At 44.0% G+C, this 21,484-nt stretch overlaps 1 protein-coding gene across 1 annotated transcript; it reads left to right on the top strand.

Annotated features, from left to right (window-relative positions):
- The first annotated feature begins 896 nt into the window (after positions 1 to 896).
- Positions 897 to 21,439, top strand: LOC142257495 (cholinesterase-like). Its single transcript, XM_075329632.1, has 4 exons — positions 897 to 975; positions 15,610 to 17,131; positions 19,456 to 19,619; positions 21,255 to 21,439. Exons 2-4 carry the CDS (start codon positions 15,615 to 15,617, stop codon positions 21,356 to 21,358), a joined length of 1,785 nt encoding a protein of 594 aa, XP_075185747.1. The 5' UTR covers positions 897 to 975; positions 15,610 to 15,614; the 3' UTR covers positions 21,359 to 21,439.
- Positions 21,440 to 21,484: the final 45 nt, after the last annotated feature.

The following is a 21,484-nucleotide window of genomic DNA, read 5'->3' as shown; positions in this document are numbered from 1 at the left end:
TCTGGGTGCATATTGATAATCCCTGCCTAACTGTGCTTGTATCTAGTAGCATAGATAAAGAAAAGAAATCTTTAGAAAAAGTATTTCTAAAGATCCTTTATGATATGCTAATGAGCGCAGGTGCTAGTCGTAAGGACGTTAGTTCCTGCACTCATTCTGCCCTCTTAGCATGTTAGCACGCCCACAGGGGCATACTAACATACTATTAAGTACCCAATGCCCTGCGTCATCAGCGGTGATGCGTGTACCTGCATGCATTGTCACCGCATCAGACTCCGGGCAGTGTGCATGATCACAAGTCTCGGGACTCCAATCATGCTCCCTAGACCTCTCTGAAGCAGGGACTCGTGCACCTGGCTTCATAGTGCGCTTGACTGGAAGTGTGGGAAGTTGCGGTGACAACAGACACAGGTATGCACATCACCGCTGATGATGCTATGCAATGGGCATTGACTATCAGTTAGTATGCCCCTGTGTATGTATTAACATGCTAAGAGGGCGGAATGAGCGCAGGAACTAACGCCCTTATGACTAGTCGCTGACCTCATTAGCATATCATAAAGTATCTTTAGAAATACCTTTTCTACAGATCTCTTTATCTATGCTAGTGTATACAGGGACGGTTAGGCAGGGATTAGCAATATGCACAGAACTGCTTGTAGTTTTGGGTGCATGTTGCACCTGACAGGTTCCCTTTAAGTATATTAGATATTCACAGCAGAGATCTTACAACATTTACTGTACATGAACATTTTTTCATTATAAGATTGTCTTACGGTAATATGTTGTATGTGCTTTCTTTTGATTGGATAAGGCTAGTTACATTGCTATTGAGTAACAGTTTATTACTGAGGAAGTAAAGTCTTTACTGACCTTTGTTTCGTATTAGTGGAAAAGTGTCAGCCTCTAAGGAATTATGATAGCAGCACAGTTTAGACAGCACCGGTGACAGAAACGTTAATGGAAGACATATTGGTGAGTACTTGGAATATTATATCATTTACAATCTTGTGAATAGAAATGCACAATAGTGATGAGCGAGTACTAAAAAGCTCGGGTGCTCGAAGCTCGGGCCGAGCCTCCCAAGATACTCGTGTACTCGGCCCGAGCACCGAGCCCAATGTTATCCTATGGGAGACCCGAGTATTTTTGTGAAATGACCCCCCGGCAGCATGGAGAAACCCTAAAAATGTCACAAAAGTCTCAGAAGAGTGCTCAAATGACATGGCAACAGCATGGGGAAGACCCCTTGAAGCATTTATCACTGAAAAGTCACAGCTGTGAACAATTTTGTCCGCGTTTTACGCCATTTTTACGGACTCACCAGAAAACCTTCCAAAATGACCCCAAAATGATTTTTCATGGCGGAAATGTTAAGGGCACATACCCAATAGTGAGATAGAGCTGGTGTATGTTACTTTTTGAGATTAATACATGAAAGATTTTACGTGAAAACATTGTGTGGCACTCCGATGTCCCTGAGAAGAGACGTACATGAAGGCCTCTTGAGTCTAATGTGCCCATTTTGAGGAAGTGAGTCTTTGTAGTATTTTCCTTTGCCAGGGCAGTCCAAAATTGTGAGGTTCACCAATGCCCCTGCATACAGACGTGCATGAGGGCCTGTAAACCTGAAGTGCCCATTGGAAGGAAGTGGGTCTATTGTAGTATAGCCCTTAGGCAGGGCAGCCAAAAATTGGGAGGCTCCACGTTGTCCCTGGGTAGAGACGTGCATGAGGGCCTTTAAACCTGAAGTGCCCATTGTAAGGAAGTGGGTCTATTTCAGTATAGCCCTTTGCCAGGGCAGCCAAAAATTGGGAGGCTCCACATTGTCCCTGGATAGAGACGTGCATGATGGCCTTTAAACCTGAAGTGCCCATTGTAAGGAAGTGGGTCTATTTCAGTATAGCCCTTTGCCAGGGCAGCCAAAAATTGGGAGGCTCCACATTGTCCCTGGATAGAGACGTGCATGATGGCCTTTAAACCTGAAGTGCCCATTGTAAGGAAGTGGGTCTATTTCAGTATAGCCCTTTGCCAGGGCAGCCAAAAATTGGGAGGCTCCACATTGTCCCTGGATAGAGACGTGCATGATGGCCTGTAAACCTGAAGTGCCCATTGTAAGGAAGTGGGTCTATTTCAGTATAGCCCTTTGCCAGGGCAGCCAAAAATTGGGAGGCTCCACATTGTCCCTGGATAGAGACGTGCATGATGGCCTTTAAACCTGAAGTGCCCATTGTAAGGAAGTGGGTCTATTTCAGTATAGCCCTTTGCCAGGGCAGCCAAAAATTGGGAGGCTCCACATTGTCCCTGGATAGAGACGTGCATGATGGCCTGTAAACCTGAAGTGCCCATTGTAAGGAAGTGGGTCTATTTCAGTATAGCCCTTTGCCAGGGCAGCCAAAAATTGGGAGGCTCCACATTGTCCCTGGATAGAGACGTGCATGATGGCCTTTAAACCTGAAGTGCCCATTGTAAGGAAGTGGGTCTATTTCAGTATAGCCCTTTGCCAGGGCAGCCAAAAATTGGGAGGCTCCACATTGTCCCTGGATAGAGACGTGCATGATGGCCTGTAAACCTGAAGTGCCCATTGTAAGGAAGTGGGTCTATTTCAGTATAGCCCTTTGCCAGGGCAGCCAAAAATTGGGAGGCTCCACATTGTCCCTGGATAGAGACGTGCATGATGGCCTTTAAACCTGAAGTGCCCATTGTAAGGAAGTGGGTCTATTTCAGTATAGCCCTTTGCCAGGGCAGCCAAAAATTGGGAGGCTCCACATTGTCCCTGGATAGAGACGTGCATGATGGCCTTTAAACCTGAAGTGCCCATTGTAAGGAAGTGGGTCTATTTCAGTATAGCCCTTTGCCAGGGCAGCCAAAAATTGGGAGGCTCCACATTGTCCCTGGATAGAGACGTGCATGATGGCCTGTAAACCTGAAGTGCCCATTGTAAGGAAGTGGGTCTATTTCAGTATAGCCCTTTGCCAGGGCAGCCAAAAATTGGGAGGCTCCACATTGTCCCTGGGTAGAGACGTGCATGAGGGCCTCAAAACATTAAGTGTCCATTTTAAGGAAGTGGGTGTATTATAGTATAGCCCTTAGGCAGGGCAGCCAAAAATTGGGAGGCTCCACGTTGTCCCTGGGTAGAGACGTGCATGATGGCCTGTAAACCTGAAGTGCCCATTGTAAGGAAGTGGGTCTATTTCAGTATAGCCCTTTGCCAGGGCAGCCAAAAATTGGGAGGCTCCACATTGTCCCTGGGTAGAGACGTGCATGAGGGCCTCAAAACATTAAGTGTCCATTTTAAGGAAGTGGGTGTATTATAGTATAGCCCTTAGGCAGGGCAGCCAAAAATTGGGAGGCTCCACGTTGTCCCTGGGTAGAGACGTGCATGAGGGCCTCAAAACCTTAAGTGTCCATTTTAAGGAAGTGGGTGTATTATAGTATAGCCCTTAGGCAGGGCAGCCAAAAATTGGGAGGCTCCACGTTGTCCCTGGGTAGAGACGTGCATGAGGGCCTCAAAACCTTAAGTGTCCATTTTAAGGAAGTGGGTGTATTATAGTATAGCCCTTAGGCAGGGCAGCCAAAAATTGGGAGGCTCCACGTTGTCCCTGGGTAGAAACGTGCATGAGGGCCTCAAAACATTGTTCCCATTGCAAAGGAGCGGGTCTCCTGTCGTTGTAATGTCCATTCTGCAAAGAATGGGCGAAAAAATTTACCACTGGGGGTATACCTGAAACAAAGGCCTAAGTATTGCAATTTGTAACGGTCATCATCATGGTGGCGCATGAGGAGAAGGAGGAGGAGTCCAGCGATTATCCAAAGTCCAGAAGTGTGTACCCATGGGTGAGTGGAGGTACATGGCAAACTTTAAATTCCGCTCTCATTTGCTGGTGGTGTGGTGAAGTCTGGCCCAATCCAACCCTTGTTCATCTTGATCAGAGTCAGCCTGTCAGCATTTTCAGTTGACAGGCGGGTGCGTTTATCTGTAATGATTCCACCTGCGGCACTAAAAACACGCTCTGACAAAACGCTAGCAGCAGGGCAGGCCAGGACTTCCAAGGCGTAGAGAGCCAATTCATGCCACGTGTCCAGCTTGGATACCCAATAATTGTAAGGCACAGAGGAATGTCGGAGTACTGTTGTTCGATCTGCAAGGTACTCCTTCAGCATCTGGGCAAACTTAGGATTTCTTGTGGCACTACCCCGCACCTCAGGGGCTGTGGTACGTGAGGGGCTGAGAAAACTGTCCCACATCTTAAAGACTGTTCCCCTACCTCTGGCGGATTGGACTTGTGCCTCTCTCGGCTGTACGCCTCGGTTGTCCACTGATTCATGACCTATGCCGCTAGCGTTTTGTGAGGGGAATGCTTTGCCTACTTCCGTGAGTATGGCCTTCCGAAACTGCTGCATTTTGGTTGACCTCTCCTCCACGGGAATAAGAGACAAAAAGTTCTCCTTGTAGCGTGGGTCTAACAGTGTTACCAACCAGTAATGATTGTCGGCCAAGATGTTCTTAACGCGAGGGTCACGAGACAGGCAGCTTACCATAAAGTCAGCCATGTGCGCCAGACTCTTAACAGCCAGGACTTCAGTAGCCTGACCAACAAGATGACTGAACATGCTGTCCTCCTCCTCCTCCTCCTCCTCCTCATCTACCCTGTCCTCTGGCCAGCCACGCTGAACCGAGGATATGACTGGTGTGCATGTCATATCCTCAATTTGGCCGGAGAGTTGCTCCATGTCTTCATCCTCCTCCTCGTCATAGTCCTCCACTGCACGTTGTGATGAGACGAGGCTGGGCTGTGTGTTATCACCCACACCCACTACTGTTTCTTGCTGCAACTCATCGCGCTCCGCCTGCAATGCATCATGTTTGTTTTTCAGCAGAGACCGTTTTAGAAGGCAGAGTAGCGGTATGGTGACGCTAATAATGGCGTCATCACCACTCACCATCTTGGTGGAGTCCTCAAAGTTTTGGAGGATGGTACATAGGTCTGACATCCATCTCCACTCCTCAGGTGTTATGTGTGGAGTTTGACCCATTTCCCGACGGCTTAGGTGATGCAGGTACTCAACAACTGCCCTCTTCTGCTCACATATCCTGACCAACATGTGCAGAGTTGAATTCCAACGCGTGGGGACATCACACACCAGTCTGTGAGCCGGAAGATGCAAACGGCGCTGAAAGCCGGCAAGGCCGGCTGAAGCAGTAGGTGACTTTCGAAAATGTGCAGACAGGCGGCGAACTTTTACCAGTAGATCAGACAGCTCTGGGTATGACTTTATAAACCGCTGAACCACGAGGTTGAGCACATGGGCCACGCATGGAACATGTGTCAGCTGGCCTCGCCTCAAAGCCGCCACCAGGTTCCGGCCATTGTCACACACGACCTTTCCTGGCTTTAGGTTCAGAGGTGTGAGCCAGTGATCTGCCTGCTGTTTCAGAGCTGTCCACAGCTCTTCTGCATTGTGGGGTTTGTCACCTATGCAGATTAGCTTCAGCACAGCCTGTTGCCGCTTCGCCGAGGCAGTGCTGCAGTGCTTCCAGCTTGTGACTGGTGTGGAGGGCACAGTGGATGAGGATGCGCAGGAGGAGGAGGAGGCTGAAGAGCATGACATTCCGGAGCTGTAGAGTGTGGGTGAAACACTGACTGAGGTAGGGCCTGCAAACCTTGGTGTGGGAAGGACGTGTTCCGTCCCTCGCTCAGACTGGGTCCCAGCTTCCACAATATTAACCCAGTGTGCCGTCAACGAGATGTAGCGGCCTTGCCCACAAGCACTTGTCCACGTGTCTGTGGTTAGGTGGACCTTGGGTGAAACAGCGTTGTTCAGGGCACGTGTGATGTTTTGTGACACGTGGTTATGCAACGCGGGGACGGCACACCGGGAGAAATAGTGGCGGCTGGGGACCGAGTAACGTGGGACAGCTGCCGCCATCAGGTCACGGAATGCTTCAGTCTCCACCAGCCTAAAAGGCAACATTTCCAGCGCAAGCAGTCGCGAAATGTTAGCATTTAGAACTGTGGCATGTGGGGTGTTGGCAGTGTATTTGCGCCTGCGTTCAAAGGTTTGCTGAATGGATAACTGAACGCTGCGCTGGGACAAGGACGTGCTTGATGATGGTGTTCTTTCTGCGTAGGCAACTGCAGGTGCAGGAGTGGAGGAGGCTTGTTCGCAGGCAGCATGGACAGAGGATTGGCTCGCATGCACAACCAGCGAAGACGTAGCAGTGACATCAGCAAGCACTGCTCCTCGACTCTGTTGTACTTCCCACAAAGTCGGGTGCTTGGCTGACATGTGCCTGATCATGCTGGTGGTGGTCAGGCTGCTAGTTTTGGTACCCCTGCTGATGCTGGCACGGCAGGTGTTGCAAATGGCCTTTTTTGAATCATCTGGATCCAACTTAAAAAACTGCCAGACTCGGGAAGACCTAACATTTGTACAGGCACCTTGTGTCGTCGTGTTGTTCCGGGGAACGGTTGCCTGACTTCTGCCTGGGGCCACCACCCTGCTTCTTACTGCCTGTTGTGATGCTACGCCTCCCTCCCCCTGTGCACTGCTGTCCTCGCTCTGCATATCCTCCTGCCAGGTTGGGTCAGTTACTGGATCATCCACCACGTCGTCTTCCTCTTCCGCACCCTGCTCCTCCTCCTGACTTGCTGACAATTGTGTCTCATCATCGTCCACCACTTGTTGAGACACGTTGCCAACTTCGTGAGAACGTGGCTGCTCAAATATTTGGCCATCTGTACAGACGATCTCCTCGTGACCCACTTCAATATGAGCTGGCGAGAGGCCAGAATGTGTGAATGGAAACGTGAACAGCTCTTCCGAGTGTCCAAGTGTGGGATCATTAATGTCCGAGGAGGACGTGTACTCAGCCTGGTGGTAGGAAGGAGGATCAGGTTCAGAAATGTGCGGTGCAGTATCACGGCTACTGACACTTGACCGTGTGGAAGACAGAGTGTTTGTGGTGGTGCCAATCTGACTGGAAGCATTATCTGCTATCCAACTAACAACCTGTTGACACTGGTCTTGGTTCAAGAGCGGTGTACTGCTGCGGTCCCCAAGAATTTGGGACAGGACGTGCGAGCGACTAGATGTGGCCCTTTGTTGTGGCGAAATTAGAGCTTGCCCACGACCTCGGCCTCTGCCTGCACCACCATCACGTCCACTTCCTTGTTCCTTGCCAATGCCCTTGCGCATTTTGCAATGCTGTGCACTGCTGACGTGTATATTCACTACTTGTGCGTTATATCAAAGTGTGTGGAAATTGCACACAAGTGCACCTGTACGCTGCCACCAACAGGCACACACGTGCGGTTTTAAAAACCAAGCACGGACGCAATAATAACCTAACAGGTTTTTTTGGGGAGCGACAATTACAGACAAGTCAGACACTATCTGGACTGTTTTACACTGTGTACACCAGCCCCAGATATGATGAAGGCTGGTATACGGTCACCACTACCCTGCCTGCCTGCCTGCCTGTATACTGGTACAATAGTCCTGACAAGGACTCTTTTGGTCACTAGCCTGTATTCAGACCTGGCTATACCCTGCCTGTATATAGCAACAATAGTCCTGAGAAGGACTCTGCTACTGTACTCCGACCTGGCTATACCCTGCCTGCCTGTATACAACTAGAATAGTCCTGAGAAGGACTTTTGGTCACACTGTTTGCAGCCCTGCAACTGAAAAAGCTATAAAGGGCCGCAAAGCTTTCCCTGAATCAGCGACACTCTCCCTACACTGACTGTCTGAATAGCTGTGAGCAGAGCACAGCGCGCCGGCCGATATAAAGGCTCGGTCACGCTGTGCAGGCCGGCCAATCACTGCAATTCCACAACTAACAGGGCTGTGGCATTGCAGTGGTCTGCCAGCCAATCCCTGCATGAGGGCTGGCTCTCAAAAGAGCGCCAACATGCAGAAATGAAGACCACGAGTACAGCACGAGTATCGCAAGATTACTCGGTCCCCGCCGAGCAGCCCGAGTACAGCGATACTCGTGCGAGTACCGAGTAGTGACAAGCATGCTCGCTCATCACTAATGCACAAGTGAAGAGCACTGGTTTCTGCCGGCAAGTTATCATCATTATCCACTCAGAGGAGTGCTATCATCTAATAATGTTATTGGATGTCACTAGGGTATGCCATATCACTATGATCACTAGGGGAATTACGGTACTACTAAGATTTTAGCCGATTGTGATAAGTAAACATATTTCGTTTTGTTTTAATACCTATACAGAGGCGCTTTCAGCCTCAGACTGTGTAATTTATTGCATTGTATTTCTATTAAAGTGAACAAGGCTGTATTCTAGTGCTTATACCCAGGAGGGCAAATCATATAGTTGAAACCAGAAGATTCCTTCCACTCTCTAAAGACACATCTGCAGGTTTTTCCCTCTGCTCTCTATAAAGACACATCTGCAGGTTTTTCCCTCCGCTCTCTATAAAGACACATCTGCAGGTTTTTCTCACTATCTGAAATGAAATCAGAGTAAACCTTTCCCGTTTTAGGTCAGTTAGGAACCAAAATTATTTCTATGTTCCAAATCCCAGAATAATGAGAGAGAATGTTTTCAGGCATTTTTATTACTTTCTGCACAGTGACATTTCCTCCATGTCATTAGTATTTGGTGCCATTGCCCTTACACTGTATGACTTGAGTGAATCATTTTGGATCTCCTTCCAGAAGCTTCTCACAATAGTTGGTGGAATTGGGGACCATTCCTCCTGACAGAACTGGTGTACCTGAGCCATGTTTGTAGATCTTCTTGCCACCAGTCTTTTCAGCTTTGCCCATAAAATTTCAATAGGATTGAGATCGGGGTTTTGTGATGGCCACTCCAAAACATTCATCACCCTGACGAAGGCTATCACCGAAACGTGCGTTGGTTGGGACCTGGCGCCATTCCAGCAGTGAGTACGTGTTTTAAGGTTATTTATTGTTTCTTGCATGCCATTATAGTATACTTCAGTATCACAGGTGCTGTCATACACTTGTCACTGAGGGGATTGATATATTGTAACTTGTAACCTGTGACTAGGTATTCCCTATTGCTGATATTACATCTGTTTTTTTTTAACCCGTCACTTTCTCTCTCTGCTGCGCTGGTACGCCATCTTGTGCACTTTCTTTGTTATTACACTCCATGTTTTAATTTTTGTCACAATAAAGATTATTAATTTTACTTTTTGTTTTTGATTTTCCTCTGTGGTTTGGTTATTAAACTTTTGACTTTGCAGAAAATAGTAAAAAAAAAACTAAAAAAAAATTCTCTCTCAGTATTCTGGCATTTGGCAAATATAAATAATTGTTGCTACTAATTGATCTAAAACAGGAAAGGTTTATTCTGATTTCATGTCAGATAGTGAGAAAAACCTGCAGATGTGTCTTTATAGAGAGCGCAGGATAAAACCTGCAAATGTGTCTTTATAGAGAGCGGAGGAAAACACCAGCAGATGTGTCTTTATATAGAACGGAGGGTAAAACCTACAGATGTGTCTTTATAGAGAGCGGAGGATAAAACCTGCAGATGTGTCTTCATAGAGAGCGGAGGGAAAAACCTGCAGATGTGTCTTTATAGAGAGTTGAGGAAAAAAAACTGCAGATATGTCTTTATAGAGAGCGGAGGGAATAACCTGTAGATGTGTCTGTATAGAGAGCGGTGGTAAAAACCTGCAGATGTGTCTTTCTAAAGTGAGGAGGGAAAAACCTGCAGATGTGTCTGCATTGAGAACAAAAGGAAAAACCTGCGGATGTGTCTGTATAGAGAGTGGAGAGAAAAACCTGCAGATGTGTCTGTATAGAGAACGGAGGGGAAAAATTGCAGATGTGTCTGTATAGAGAGAGGAGGGAAAAACCTGCAGATGTGTCTGTATTAAGAACGAAGGGAAAAACCTGCAGATGTGTCTGTATAGAGAGCGGACGGAAAAACCTGCAGATGTTTCTGTATAGAGAATGTATGTAAACTTCTGGTTTCCACTGTATATATACAGTACACACAGTGGATATACAGAATATCACAAAAGTCAGTACACTCCTAGCATTTTTGTAAATATTTTATTTCTTTTCATGGGACAACACTGAAGATATGACAGTTTGATACAATATGGAGTAGTCAGTGCGCAGCTTGTATCGCAGTGTAAATTTGGTGTTCTCTAAATAAGTCAGCACACAGCCATTAATATCTAAACACTGGCAAAAATCGTGAGTACACCCCTAAGTGAAAATGGCCAAAGTGTGCACAAAGTATGAATATATTGTGATCCCATTATTTCCAAGCACTGCTTTAGCTGTTTTAGGCATGGAGTTGACTGGATCCTTTTCCATCCGTCATGTCGACATCACGGAGCTGGCGGATGTTAGAGACCTTGCGCTCCTCCATCCTCCATTTCAGGAGGCCCCACAGATGCTCAATAGGGTTTAGGTCTGGAGACATGCTTGGCCAGTGCAGCACCTTTATTCTCAGTTTCTATAGCAAGGCAGTGGATGTTTTGGAAGTGTGCTTGGGGTCGTTATCATATTGAAATATGAATGGAGGGATCATGCTCTGCTTAAGTACAGTATGTCATAGTATATGTGGCATTCATGGTTTCCTCAATGAATTATTGCTCCCTGCAAGACAGCAGCACTCATATAGACCGAAACCATGACACTCCCACCTCCATGCCTTATTGTAGGCAGGGCACACTTGTACTCCTTACCTGGTTTCTGTGCACCCATGCTTTCTGTGCACCCATGCTGTGCACCCCTGCTTTCTGTGCACCCATGCAATCTGAACCAAATAAAATTATCTTGGTCTCATCAGACCACAAAATATGGTTCCAGTAATCCATGTCCTTAGTCTGCAAACAGCAAACTGTTTTCGGGCTTCCTTCTGGGATGACAGCTATGCAGATAAATGTTATGACAAGCTCTTGTTATGATGCTGAGCACGTGCACTCAACTTCTTTAGTCGATCTTGGCGATGACTGTTCTAAGTGGAACCTGTCATGTTTAATGACTGTATGGTCTTGGCCACAGTGCTGCAGCTCAGTGTCAGGGTGTAGCAATCTTCTTATAACCTCGGCCATCTTTATGTAGAACAACAATTCTTTTTCAAGCTCCTCAGAGAATTCTTTGCCATGAGGAGCCATGCTGAACTTCTAGTGACCAGTATGAGAGAGTGTGTGAGAGAGAACACCAAATGTAACACCCCTGCCCCCCCCATTCACACCTGAGACCTTGTAACACTAATGAGTCACATGACACCATGAAGGGATAATGGCTAATCTGGTAAAATGTGGCCACATTCACTCACTTTTGTGGCCAGTGGTTTAAAAATGAATGGCTGTGTTGAGATAAATCGGTACAAAGATATATTTTACCTGTATCAAACTGGCTATGTTGAGTTATTTAGAGGACACTAAATTTACACTGTTATACAAGCTGCACACTGACACTGTACATTGTATCACAGGGTCAGATCTGTAGTGTTGTCCCATGAAAAGATATAGTAAATATTTGCAAAATTGTGAGGGATGTACTCACTTTTGTGATACACTGTTTGTTGAGATTACTACGGCTGTGTTTGTGTTAAAGAACTCAGATACAGTTCTAGGAGACATAACAGAGTCATTGGCGGCTTTGGACTAATTTGAAATGGAGGTAAATTGATTTGTTACAAACCAGCTTTTAATGTCTTGCAATTTCTTACTATATTGAACAATAGACTATCACCAATGAAATTCCATCAATAGTGATAATGTCTGATTAACCCCTTCCCAACTGGGCACCTTTCCGTTTTTGCGTTTTCGGATTTTCCTTTTTTTCTTCCAAGAGCCAAAACTTTTTTACCTTTCCATCAAAATAGCCATATGAGAATTTTTTTTTTGTTGGACGAGTTATATTTTGAATGTCACCATTCATTTTCTTATGTGATGTACTAGAAAGTGAGGAAAAAAATCCAACCCTGTTAAAGGCAGATGATGGCTAAATAATACAGCCATCTTCTGCCAGGATTTATGTGTGCTTACCTTGTGAGCCTGCATCAAAGTCAGGGAGCCGGTATAGTGTCGCGAAGGTACTTTGGGATAGCGAGGGATGGGTGGCTCCTATGCTGTCAATTACACTAGGCTATTGCTCACCTCCAGATTACTCCTAATGGTGGAGACGCTGGAGTCCTGTGCCTATCTATACTCCTGAAAAATACTGCTCCAATATCCCCCAGTATAGGATAGGGCATGAGCGAGATGGTAAACCGATAAGAACAAAGACGGGAAAACCAAAACTCTGACACACTGTAAACTCACAGGAACAAACAATTAGAGACTCAGGAAAAAAGCAAGAGAACGAAGGCAGCAACAAAAAGTCAACAAGGGTTAACACCTCAACTGCTTACAGCAACATGCATCACATCAGATAGTCTGGTTCACCACATCTCACCAGATCAGCTAAGATAAAATATAGATGGCATAGGTGAAAGGATTTGTCCAGAATATATAGAAGAAGAGCATATGTGATTGGTTCCCCCACAGCAGGTGATCAAAGGAGCCTAACAAGCAGACTAGCAGAGATTAACACTTGCAAGCCTGCCTCTGAATTAGCACTGAGCTGGTAAATGCCCGAGTCTGCCTGCGTAGATCACAGACACCAGAGGAGTTATCAGGCAAAGTGTCAGAATCTGTAGGCTGAACAGAACTCGATGCCGCCATGACAGTCGGGGAAGTTTGTGAAAATCTCCGAGTGACACATAGGACTCACCAGTACAGTACATAATATGTGGATAAGGGTTAATACATCATATTAATTTGGTCAGTTAATGTGTGTAAATACTACACCACTGTTAATCATTTTAGGATTTATACAAGGTAGAATCAGGACTCATAGGGCGTGCAGGTCCAGTTGATTGGTTAGTGACAAATAAAAATATGTGAACAGCAGTAAAAATATTATCCCCTTTGATTCGATATTGAAGCTTAAAGTCCAAGGTTCCAGTTTTGTAACTATCATCACTATCCAAGAATCACAATTCAGCAATGAGTACCTTCTTTTTTTACAAGGGCAAATAAAGATGAGATGAACTGAGGTCAATGACCTCCAAACAAATGTACTCTGCTGGTCCAAAGAGTTATAAAAGTAGTAAACTGTTTAGAAATGTTTTTGCTCAGTACCCATTCTTCCGAATGCCTGTAGTCAATTGCTCACCTATTGCTCATATACAGTAACGTTTGACATACTTGGTCCTATAAACTATCTAAAGCAGAATTTAATTGTACTTGAATTTTACACAAATCCACATTTGCCAAAATGTGAGGGACCATCAAAAGGTTACGAAAAATTTAAAAAAACCCATTATACTCATGTTACCGCTCAGCTTTCTGGCCTCACCACTCCTCACTGTCAGCAATCTGGTCCTCAACATATCTTCTGATTCCCGCCACTCCCGATTAAATTCCATGTCTTCTCCCAGTATGCCAGGACTTGCGGGTCTGGGCAGTTCAGCATCTGCACACACAAGGTTACGGTACATGCCATAATGTGTAGAGCCCTCTTGGGACTCATCAGAGCTGGATGTCCCAAATTTCAAATTTTGGATTATGTGCTCATCTCTAGTCCAAAGGATGTCATTTTAAGAGCACTAACAAGAAGAAGTTCAAAGGGTCTCATAAAAAATAGTTAGCTATTGGCTGTATGATAATTGACTCTATAGTTTGACCCCCAGCTATCTTTCCGGGCTCTTCCACATATAGGACCGCTCAATCTGCCTTGTGCTTGCCACAAATATATAATATATATTAAATATACACATAAATAACGGGGAGTACCAAGCAAATGGCCAAAGCGAAGGGAAGGGGAACCCTGCTTCTAGGGAAGTGTGAGATGGTGACCCCTGACCAAACCTCCCGCTGGTCCCTGGGGTTTCTCACCACCCTAGATAGGGTCCGCATCTATGTGCCAAGCTGGATACCTGACCCTAGGTATTCCTAGTGCTGGACCTCACATAGGGAATGGTGGGATAAACTCTTCGTCGACTAAATACTATAGAAAACACAAGGAGGAAACACAGGGGAAAAGTTAATAAACTACTTAACCACAGATGACTAAGGTAGATATTTTCATTTAGAGCTTGAATGAACTGAATAATATCACCAGTACAAGTTCAGGGAAATTGAGAGTATTTATACCAAAAGGGAAATACAGATGATTAGCAGCTGAAGGGAAGAGGAGTTCCTCAGGGTCGTAAAGGGAAAAGGATGAAAACCCAGCAGGGGAGCTACCTAGTACACTGAATACTAACAGCAGGAATAATAGACAGGGAGCACTTTATGCAGCCAAGCGCCTTGAATTTCTATTGCCGGACACCACAGGACTGTCTGCCACCCATTACACACCCGCGACAGTGCTCCTGTGTTCTCTTCAAGTGAACCACAGGCAGACTAGTCTGGTGTTGGCTTGTCTTGCCAATATCAAAAGGCTCATTGGTAGAGTTGAGCGCGTACCTAACTATTTGCATTCGCTATACTCATAACGATACTGTCTAATACTCGCATATTCATTCCAAATAGGATGTGCAATGCAAGTCATTGGGAAAAACTCGCAATGTAACGAGTAACCCATATGCCGTATTATTTGTGCGAGTAGCTAAAATCAAACATCTTAATTCCTTATTTTCCTCCACATCATATGTCTGGGAAAAGTCAGGATGAAGTCCCTATATACTGACTGTCTGTGGAGCCTGCTAATGTCATTGAGCTTGGCAACAACAACCTCAATGTTTCCTTTCCATGTTGACGTTTTTAGCGTGCCTTTACATTGGTCAATAATTCCAAACATGGACTCCTAGGAATGCTCATCTGTCAATCACCCAACAAACTAGCAAAATACTCATTTATTGTAGAAATATTTTTTTTATCCTAACTTAAAAATCATCGCTCTACGAAGCATATTGTCCTTTGACCCTATTCCTAGCCCAAACGATGATTAGAGTACTGATATTCTGTAGGCACAAAACAATCATATTAACAATAGTTCAGTGCACATGGATGTGTGGTAATCCAGGCCAATAAATGACTTCCAATCGGCTTACATGTAGTTGTTTGGGGTGGTTTATCGGTGGTAATTGGACAGTGTAAATGCAGGTTTAGTGAAAACTTAAGATTAAAAAAAATGTTATCACAGCTCACCTAGACCTATATATATATCCCCAAATAGTGGATGATGCCAGGCACATCAGGCCGGATGCTGGTGTAACAATGAAGATCAGGAGAAGTGGAGAAAGCCAGCAACCATCTTGGAAAAACTCTGAAGCTTTATTGTGAAAAATCCATAAAAAATGTGCAGTGAATAAAAGCTCAGCGTGTAGACGGGTCTATGCATTTCGGGCCTAAACATAGAACTGGCCCTTAATCATGAAAACCTGTTGTCATGATTAAGGGCCAGTTCTATGTTTAGGCCCAAAATGCGTAGACCCTTTTTCCAAGATGGTTGCTAGCTTTATCCACTTCTCCTAATCTTCAAAAGTTAAGATTGCTCGGTAAATGCTCTTACTCCAGCAATATTTCATTGAGGCTGTGGAGCCTTAAAGTAATCAGTTGCATTTTATTTGTATATCATTTTTCTTTCAGGAATAATGGAACAAGAAAGTCCTAAATTAATCCCCTTTTTTGTGGCATATGCCATTTTGATACTTGCCTTAACTGTAAATGTCTATGCTGAGCATGGAACAATTGTGGAAACGAAACAAGGGAAAGTCAGAGGTTTCCATATACCTACAAATTCTGGATCAGTGATTGCCTATCTAGGAATACCTTACGGAGAACCACCAACGGGAACACAAAGATTCAAAAAGCCAGAACCTCGAAAACCATGGCAAGGTGTCTATGATGCTTCAAAATTTAGCAAATCCTGTTATCAAAAAAGAAATGAAGCACAAGCTAGTTTTCCTGGTGCAAATATGTGGCAAGTCAACAATGAAATGAGTGAGGACTGTCTATATTTGAATGTTTGGGTTCCATCATCTAATCCAAAGTCGGCAACGCAAGTAATGATATTTATCTTTGGTGGAGCTTTCCTGTCCGGCACTTCTTCCATGGAGTTATATGACCCAAGCCTTCTCGCGTTTTCGGAGGACGTGATTGTGGTATCAATGAACTATCGGGTTGGAGCTTTAGGTTTTTTGGCATTACCAGGAAATAAGGAAATTCCGGGAAATGCTGGCATGTTTGACCAACAGTTAGCACTTCGGTGGGTTCACGAAAACATTGCATCTTTTGGGGGAAATCCTGACAGTATTACCTTGTTTGGACATAGTTGTGGAGCAGCATGTGTTGGCTTACATTTACTTTCTCCAGGAAGCCAAAATTATTTTAATAGGGTGATTGTGCAAAGTGGTTCTGCTAGTGCGGGATGGGCAATAAATACCCATAAAAGAGCCAAAAGGCTGACTATAAAATTAGCCGAACTTTTAAAATGTCCGGTTGATAATGATGATGCATTGGTAACATGTCTTCAAAATACAGATCCTACAAAAATAGTCGATAAGCAATTTTTGGTTGAAACAAAATACCCATTTGCTCTCACGCGCATTATACCAATTATTGACTTTGACTTTATTAGTGATATGCCAAACAATATTATAAAACAGATGTCTAAGAAAACAGAAATTTTAATAGGAGGCACCAAAGATGATGGAAATCCTTTTACCGTGTCAGGGACACCTGGTTTTAGCAGAGAACATGACAGTCTAATAACCACCGAACAGCTAATACAGGGAATTACCAGGTTCTTCCCAATAGCTGGAGATATTGGAATTGAATCCATATTATTTGAATACAAAGATTGGGAGGATGAAGACAACTTGGAGAAAAACAGAGAAGCCATGGAGCTTATATTACGAGATTATTACATGATTTGTCCAATGAAACATTTTGCCGATGAAATGGCAAAACGTAAAACAAACGTATATTTTTATGAATTTAACCATCGATCCTCACAAGAAGTTTGGCCTGAATGGATGGGAGTCCTTCACGGTGCTATCTTGCCATTTATGTTTGGAAAGCCTTTGAGTAAAGGAAGTAATTTCACAGAAGAAGAACAGTTGCTCAGCAAAAGAATTCTGAAAGTCTGGGGCAATTTTGCGAGAACTGGGTACGGTATGATATAACGGTCTACTTAAAAGTAACAACTAAGGATGTGTAGATGTCTTACCTAAAATAATTATGACACCTTTATGGCACATTTCTTTTTTAATTTTCATATGGTCTTGTATCTCCCAAGGCTTAAAGAGGACCAACCACCAGGATTTTCATATATAAACTAAAGCCAGTGCTATACTGGCACTATCATGCTGATTCTATACAGACCTTCAGTTGTGAGATCGAATGTCTACTTTCTGAAATACAAGCAAGAAAAGTTTGTTAAATGCACTGTTGTTTGACTGATAGCAGCTACAGAATATCTAATAGGTGGGTTGGGTTTTGCTAGTTATTCCTGCCTCTGTCTGCTGCCTGTCCTTTCTTTCCCTGTCTCTGCTATTACAGGGGGAGGAAGGAGGGAGGAAGGACAGGCAAGCAGACATGGGCGGGAATAACTGGAAAACCCACCCTACCTATTAGATATTCTGTAGCTAGTATCAATGAAATAACAGCACATTTCACAAACTTTACTTGCCTATATTTCAAAAAGTATACATCCGATCTCACAACTAATGGTATGTTTAGAATCAGCATGATAGTGCCAGTATAGCACTGGCTTTAGTTTATATAGGAAAATCCTGGTGGTTGGTCATCTTTAAAATACTGACCTATATAACAAAATTGAGCGCCTTTGTTAACATCACCCGTTCCCAACAAAGGTATCAATAGCTCCACAATTTATTGTCATGGATAGACAATTATATGCCAAGGTTAAATGCTTATTCTCATCTATAGAATAATTAATAACTTGCTCATCGGTAAGAGTACAAACATTTCAAGCCCTTTCGATCCCGAGAACTGGGTTCTTAAATGCACCATTATGAAGGCAGTGGTGGCCAGATATGAAACACATCACTCCAATCATTCACTAAGGGGTTGCAGGAGATAGTTGAGTACATGCTGTACCACTGGCTCAATTAACCAGGGCTCTAAAGTACCCCATTTTCAGAATCGCTGGAGGGTTACAATACACAATCCCTTATGGAACAGTAATGAATCACTTATTCTTTGGATATGTGATAACTCCTAGGGTTTGGAATTACCCTTTAATATGAAAAGTGGCATGTATGGGGTTAAAAATTTGGGACCAGCATTTTTACAGATGTCAGCTATTGCAGACCCCTCGCTGATCATTTAGGCACAGCTGCAGTGCCAGTGCTATCCCAGTTAGGCTAGTGCATTAAATGTGTGTGAAATGGTGCCAAAGAAGAGTTGCCTGCGGTGGTAGAACAATGGTGGTAAGGGTGGTGAGCCCACTTCACCTATGAATGTGGGAAACAGCACTGAAGATATACCCATTTGAGAATTGAGTGGGTTCAGTTATAATAACTATGAAGCATTGGAGAACCGGTGCATTGCCCGATGAAGAAGCGCAAGTATGCTGATAATAGTAGCCACTTTGTGGCTCTGCACTGGAACCTTCGTCAGGTGACAAACATCTGATGAAGGCTTCAGTCTGGAGCCAAAAAGCGATTTGATGAAGGACTTGCAATAAAGGTATTTAACTATTCTCAGCATACTCACCTTTCTTCATTGGACACTCCGCCTCTTCATAAATGGTGCCAAATGATTGATTATGATTATGTTTCCTAAAAGTCTCTAACTACAAATCTTGGAGGATATTACAATGATGGCCTATCCTAAAATTGTATGATAGTGAGTTACCATCTCTAAGTCCCTTATTAGGCCAGAATCAAACTTGTGAGAGACTTACATCGCATAACCCGGCACGGCCACACACTCTCCTAACAGGAGCGGGTTAGCTGCATGTATTGCTATGCAGCTGAGATGCTCCTGTCCGGAGACCGTCAGGTCGTGCCGTGTGATGCGATGTGAGAATCGCGCAAGTCACGCACAAGTGTGACTCTGGCCTAATCTGCAGAACATAAGGGCAGCAATTGTGCTGAGCATTGCAACCCAATATTCAGCAGAATTAAGGCCCGATTGCAACTGAAGAATTTGCTATAGCATTTCTACGAGTAGCACTACATATTTATTCTGATGATTATTGAACGAGCTTGGATTTCCTACTAATATTGATTGATGATGTTCAATGGTCTCCAAATGACCTAAGATTTAGGTAAAGCAGAGATTGTGAGAAGGAGACTTTGAGAGAGATGACAGATAACTCAAGATCATTTTTTATTTTAGGCAGTAGTCCTATAGCAAGTGTTATTTAATTTTTGTTAAATCTGATTCAGACAGCATTTTCCCATTTAGATCCGGGTAGAAGAATATTAGATTATTTTTAGGAATAAAAAAATCATTTTCTTTCAGAATCCCTTACGATGACGACAATGCATTCCTATGGCCTCCGTACACTTCTCAAGAACAAAACCACGTTGTGATGAAGACTGGCAAGTGGGAAGTTCAAAGAAATTTATATTCTAAACGATGCCAGTTTTGGAATTTCCTCCTTCCCAAACTTGTAGGACAAGTCGGTAAGGAACTGTAGAAGTAAAGTGGTGGGTAATGAATTAGTCTACTTGAAATCTGTAAGGACTAGGACAAGATGTTGATGGTCACTTGGGGAAAGCTGCTGGAGAAAATGGATGGAAGCTTCCAATTAGTGCATGGCTAAAATAAAAGATGCAGATTCCAGGCACATGTAGGGGACTGATTGAACAGCATTGAGTGCACAGAATAAAGTACACCTGCCTCTTTAGGATTGGAGGTAGCCTGTATAGAAATTCCAAATTCAAGTGAGCAAGTTTGTCTAAGGATCTCTTGTAGTACAAATCTACACCGTGTTGAAAAATCAAGTCAATTAGTTCACAAGATGGCAAAGAATTCTGCAGTTTGGGAAGCAGCACCCATCTGAGCACACACGCACATAATATATATGCGCTAGAAGGTATATGGTGCCAATTCATCAAAGCTTTTAAGCAAATATACTGGTGAAAAAGCTTTAAAAAGTTGCGAAAGAGATTTGGGCAAAGGTTTTGTGGGGTTTTTTGTACCTCACGCCACGTTGGATCAGCTCTGCCAAAATGGGCTAGTCTGAGGAAGACCTAAGGTGGGAAAGTGGCATTTCAGACTGGAGTACAACTTTTGGAGCAGTGCATGGAGGTGTATGCTACTTTGAAGAGTATATTAATTAAGTGGTGTGTTTCTATATCATGAGTGAATCTCACTCGGAGAAGACCCTGAGTGAATCTGGTGTCAGAAGGTCACAGCGCCTCACAACTGGCAGGTTCACTACTGTTATTTGATAAAATCTCCTTGCTTGTGGTGCTGTAAGGGATAAACACCTATTCCAACCTGGCTGCGGGCTGGAGCTGCCAATCTCAGGTGTGTCTCTTTGGAATCACTCCCCTTCCCTAGTTAAGTAATGTGATCTGATCCCATGATGCCCGTGATAGAAAGTGAATCCTCAATTCTATGTGGTCATCTTTGGAAGGAGCCTGCTCTGTAAGAAGTGTTATGTCTGTCGTCTTGTGTGCAGCAGTGGTGTTTGCTGCACTAAAGCCACCCGGAATGTCTTTTCCTTGCATGATATTTCCCCTGTTTGTATTCCTTCCCTTATGTTTGTGTATTGTGGTGGCGAGTCTAGTGATCTTGTTGGCCTGCGCACTAGCCAGGGCAAGTGGAGGGTTAGCTGAGGGCCTAAGATATCGGCTTGGCATAGGAACACTAGGGAGCTCAGGAGTCAGCTTGAGGTGAGTTTAGGAGGTGTTCCCTCAACCCTCTGCCTAGCAGCAGGGACCTCCATTCTATTGTGACATTTGTGTTCCCTGTGTGTTGTAACATCTTCTGGAGCTTTACCAGGTACTAAGTAATCCCTGCTAGTCACATGTGTGACAGTCTATTAGTGAATTTAAGAATGGAGTCGTGTGAGTTTGGGCTTCGCAAGTCTTGATGAATTGGCCCCATAGTCCTTGGAAGGAGACAAGGAAAAAGTAAAACGAAATTTTGAAAAATAACCCATTCCTAGAAGGGATAAAGGGACATATAGAAAAAAACATAGTACGATAAGCCATGGCTTAAAAGGAAAAGCAAAGAGTGGTTTACACCAATACAAATTAGAAATTGCGCACTTAGTAATACTGATAACTCAATTGTCTCATTTCTTGTAGGTAAAGTCTTTGATGTAAATCTATGGAGTACTACTGTGAAGGCTGAACAAGAGTGCCCAAGAGATGCACATTCAGTGGATCCTTGCCAATCAAGTTTGAATTGAAGTTGTATTGTTTAGTAGAATTGTGAAGTTTCTAGAGTGAAAACCCACCAAAAACATAAAAATTCAATAAATTTGAAGAATCGCAACAATTTTGAAAAATGTTTACTTGCCTCTTAACACACGTCA

The sequence above is a fragment of the Anomaloglossus baeobatrachus genome, chromosome 12 (genome assembly GCF_048569485.1).
Source record: "Anomaloglossus baeobatrachus isolate aAnoBae1 chromosome 12, aAnoBae1.hap1, whole genome shotgun sequence".
Taxonomy (NCBI): Eukaryota; Metazoa; Chordata; class Amphibia; order Anura; family Aromobatidae; genus Anomaloglossus; species Anomaloglossus baeobatrachus.
The sequence above is the reverse complement of the archived record's forward strand: the minus strand, read 5'-3'. Positions and strand labels throughout refer to the sequence as shown.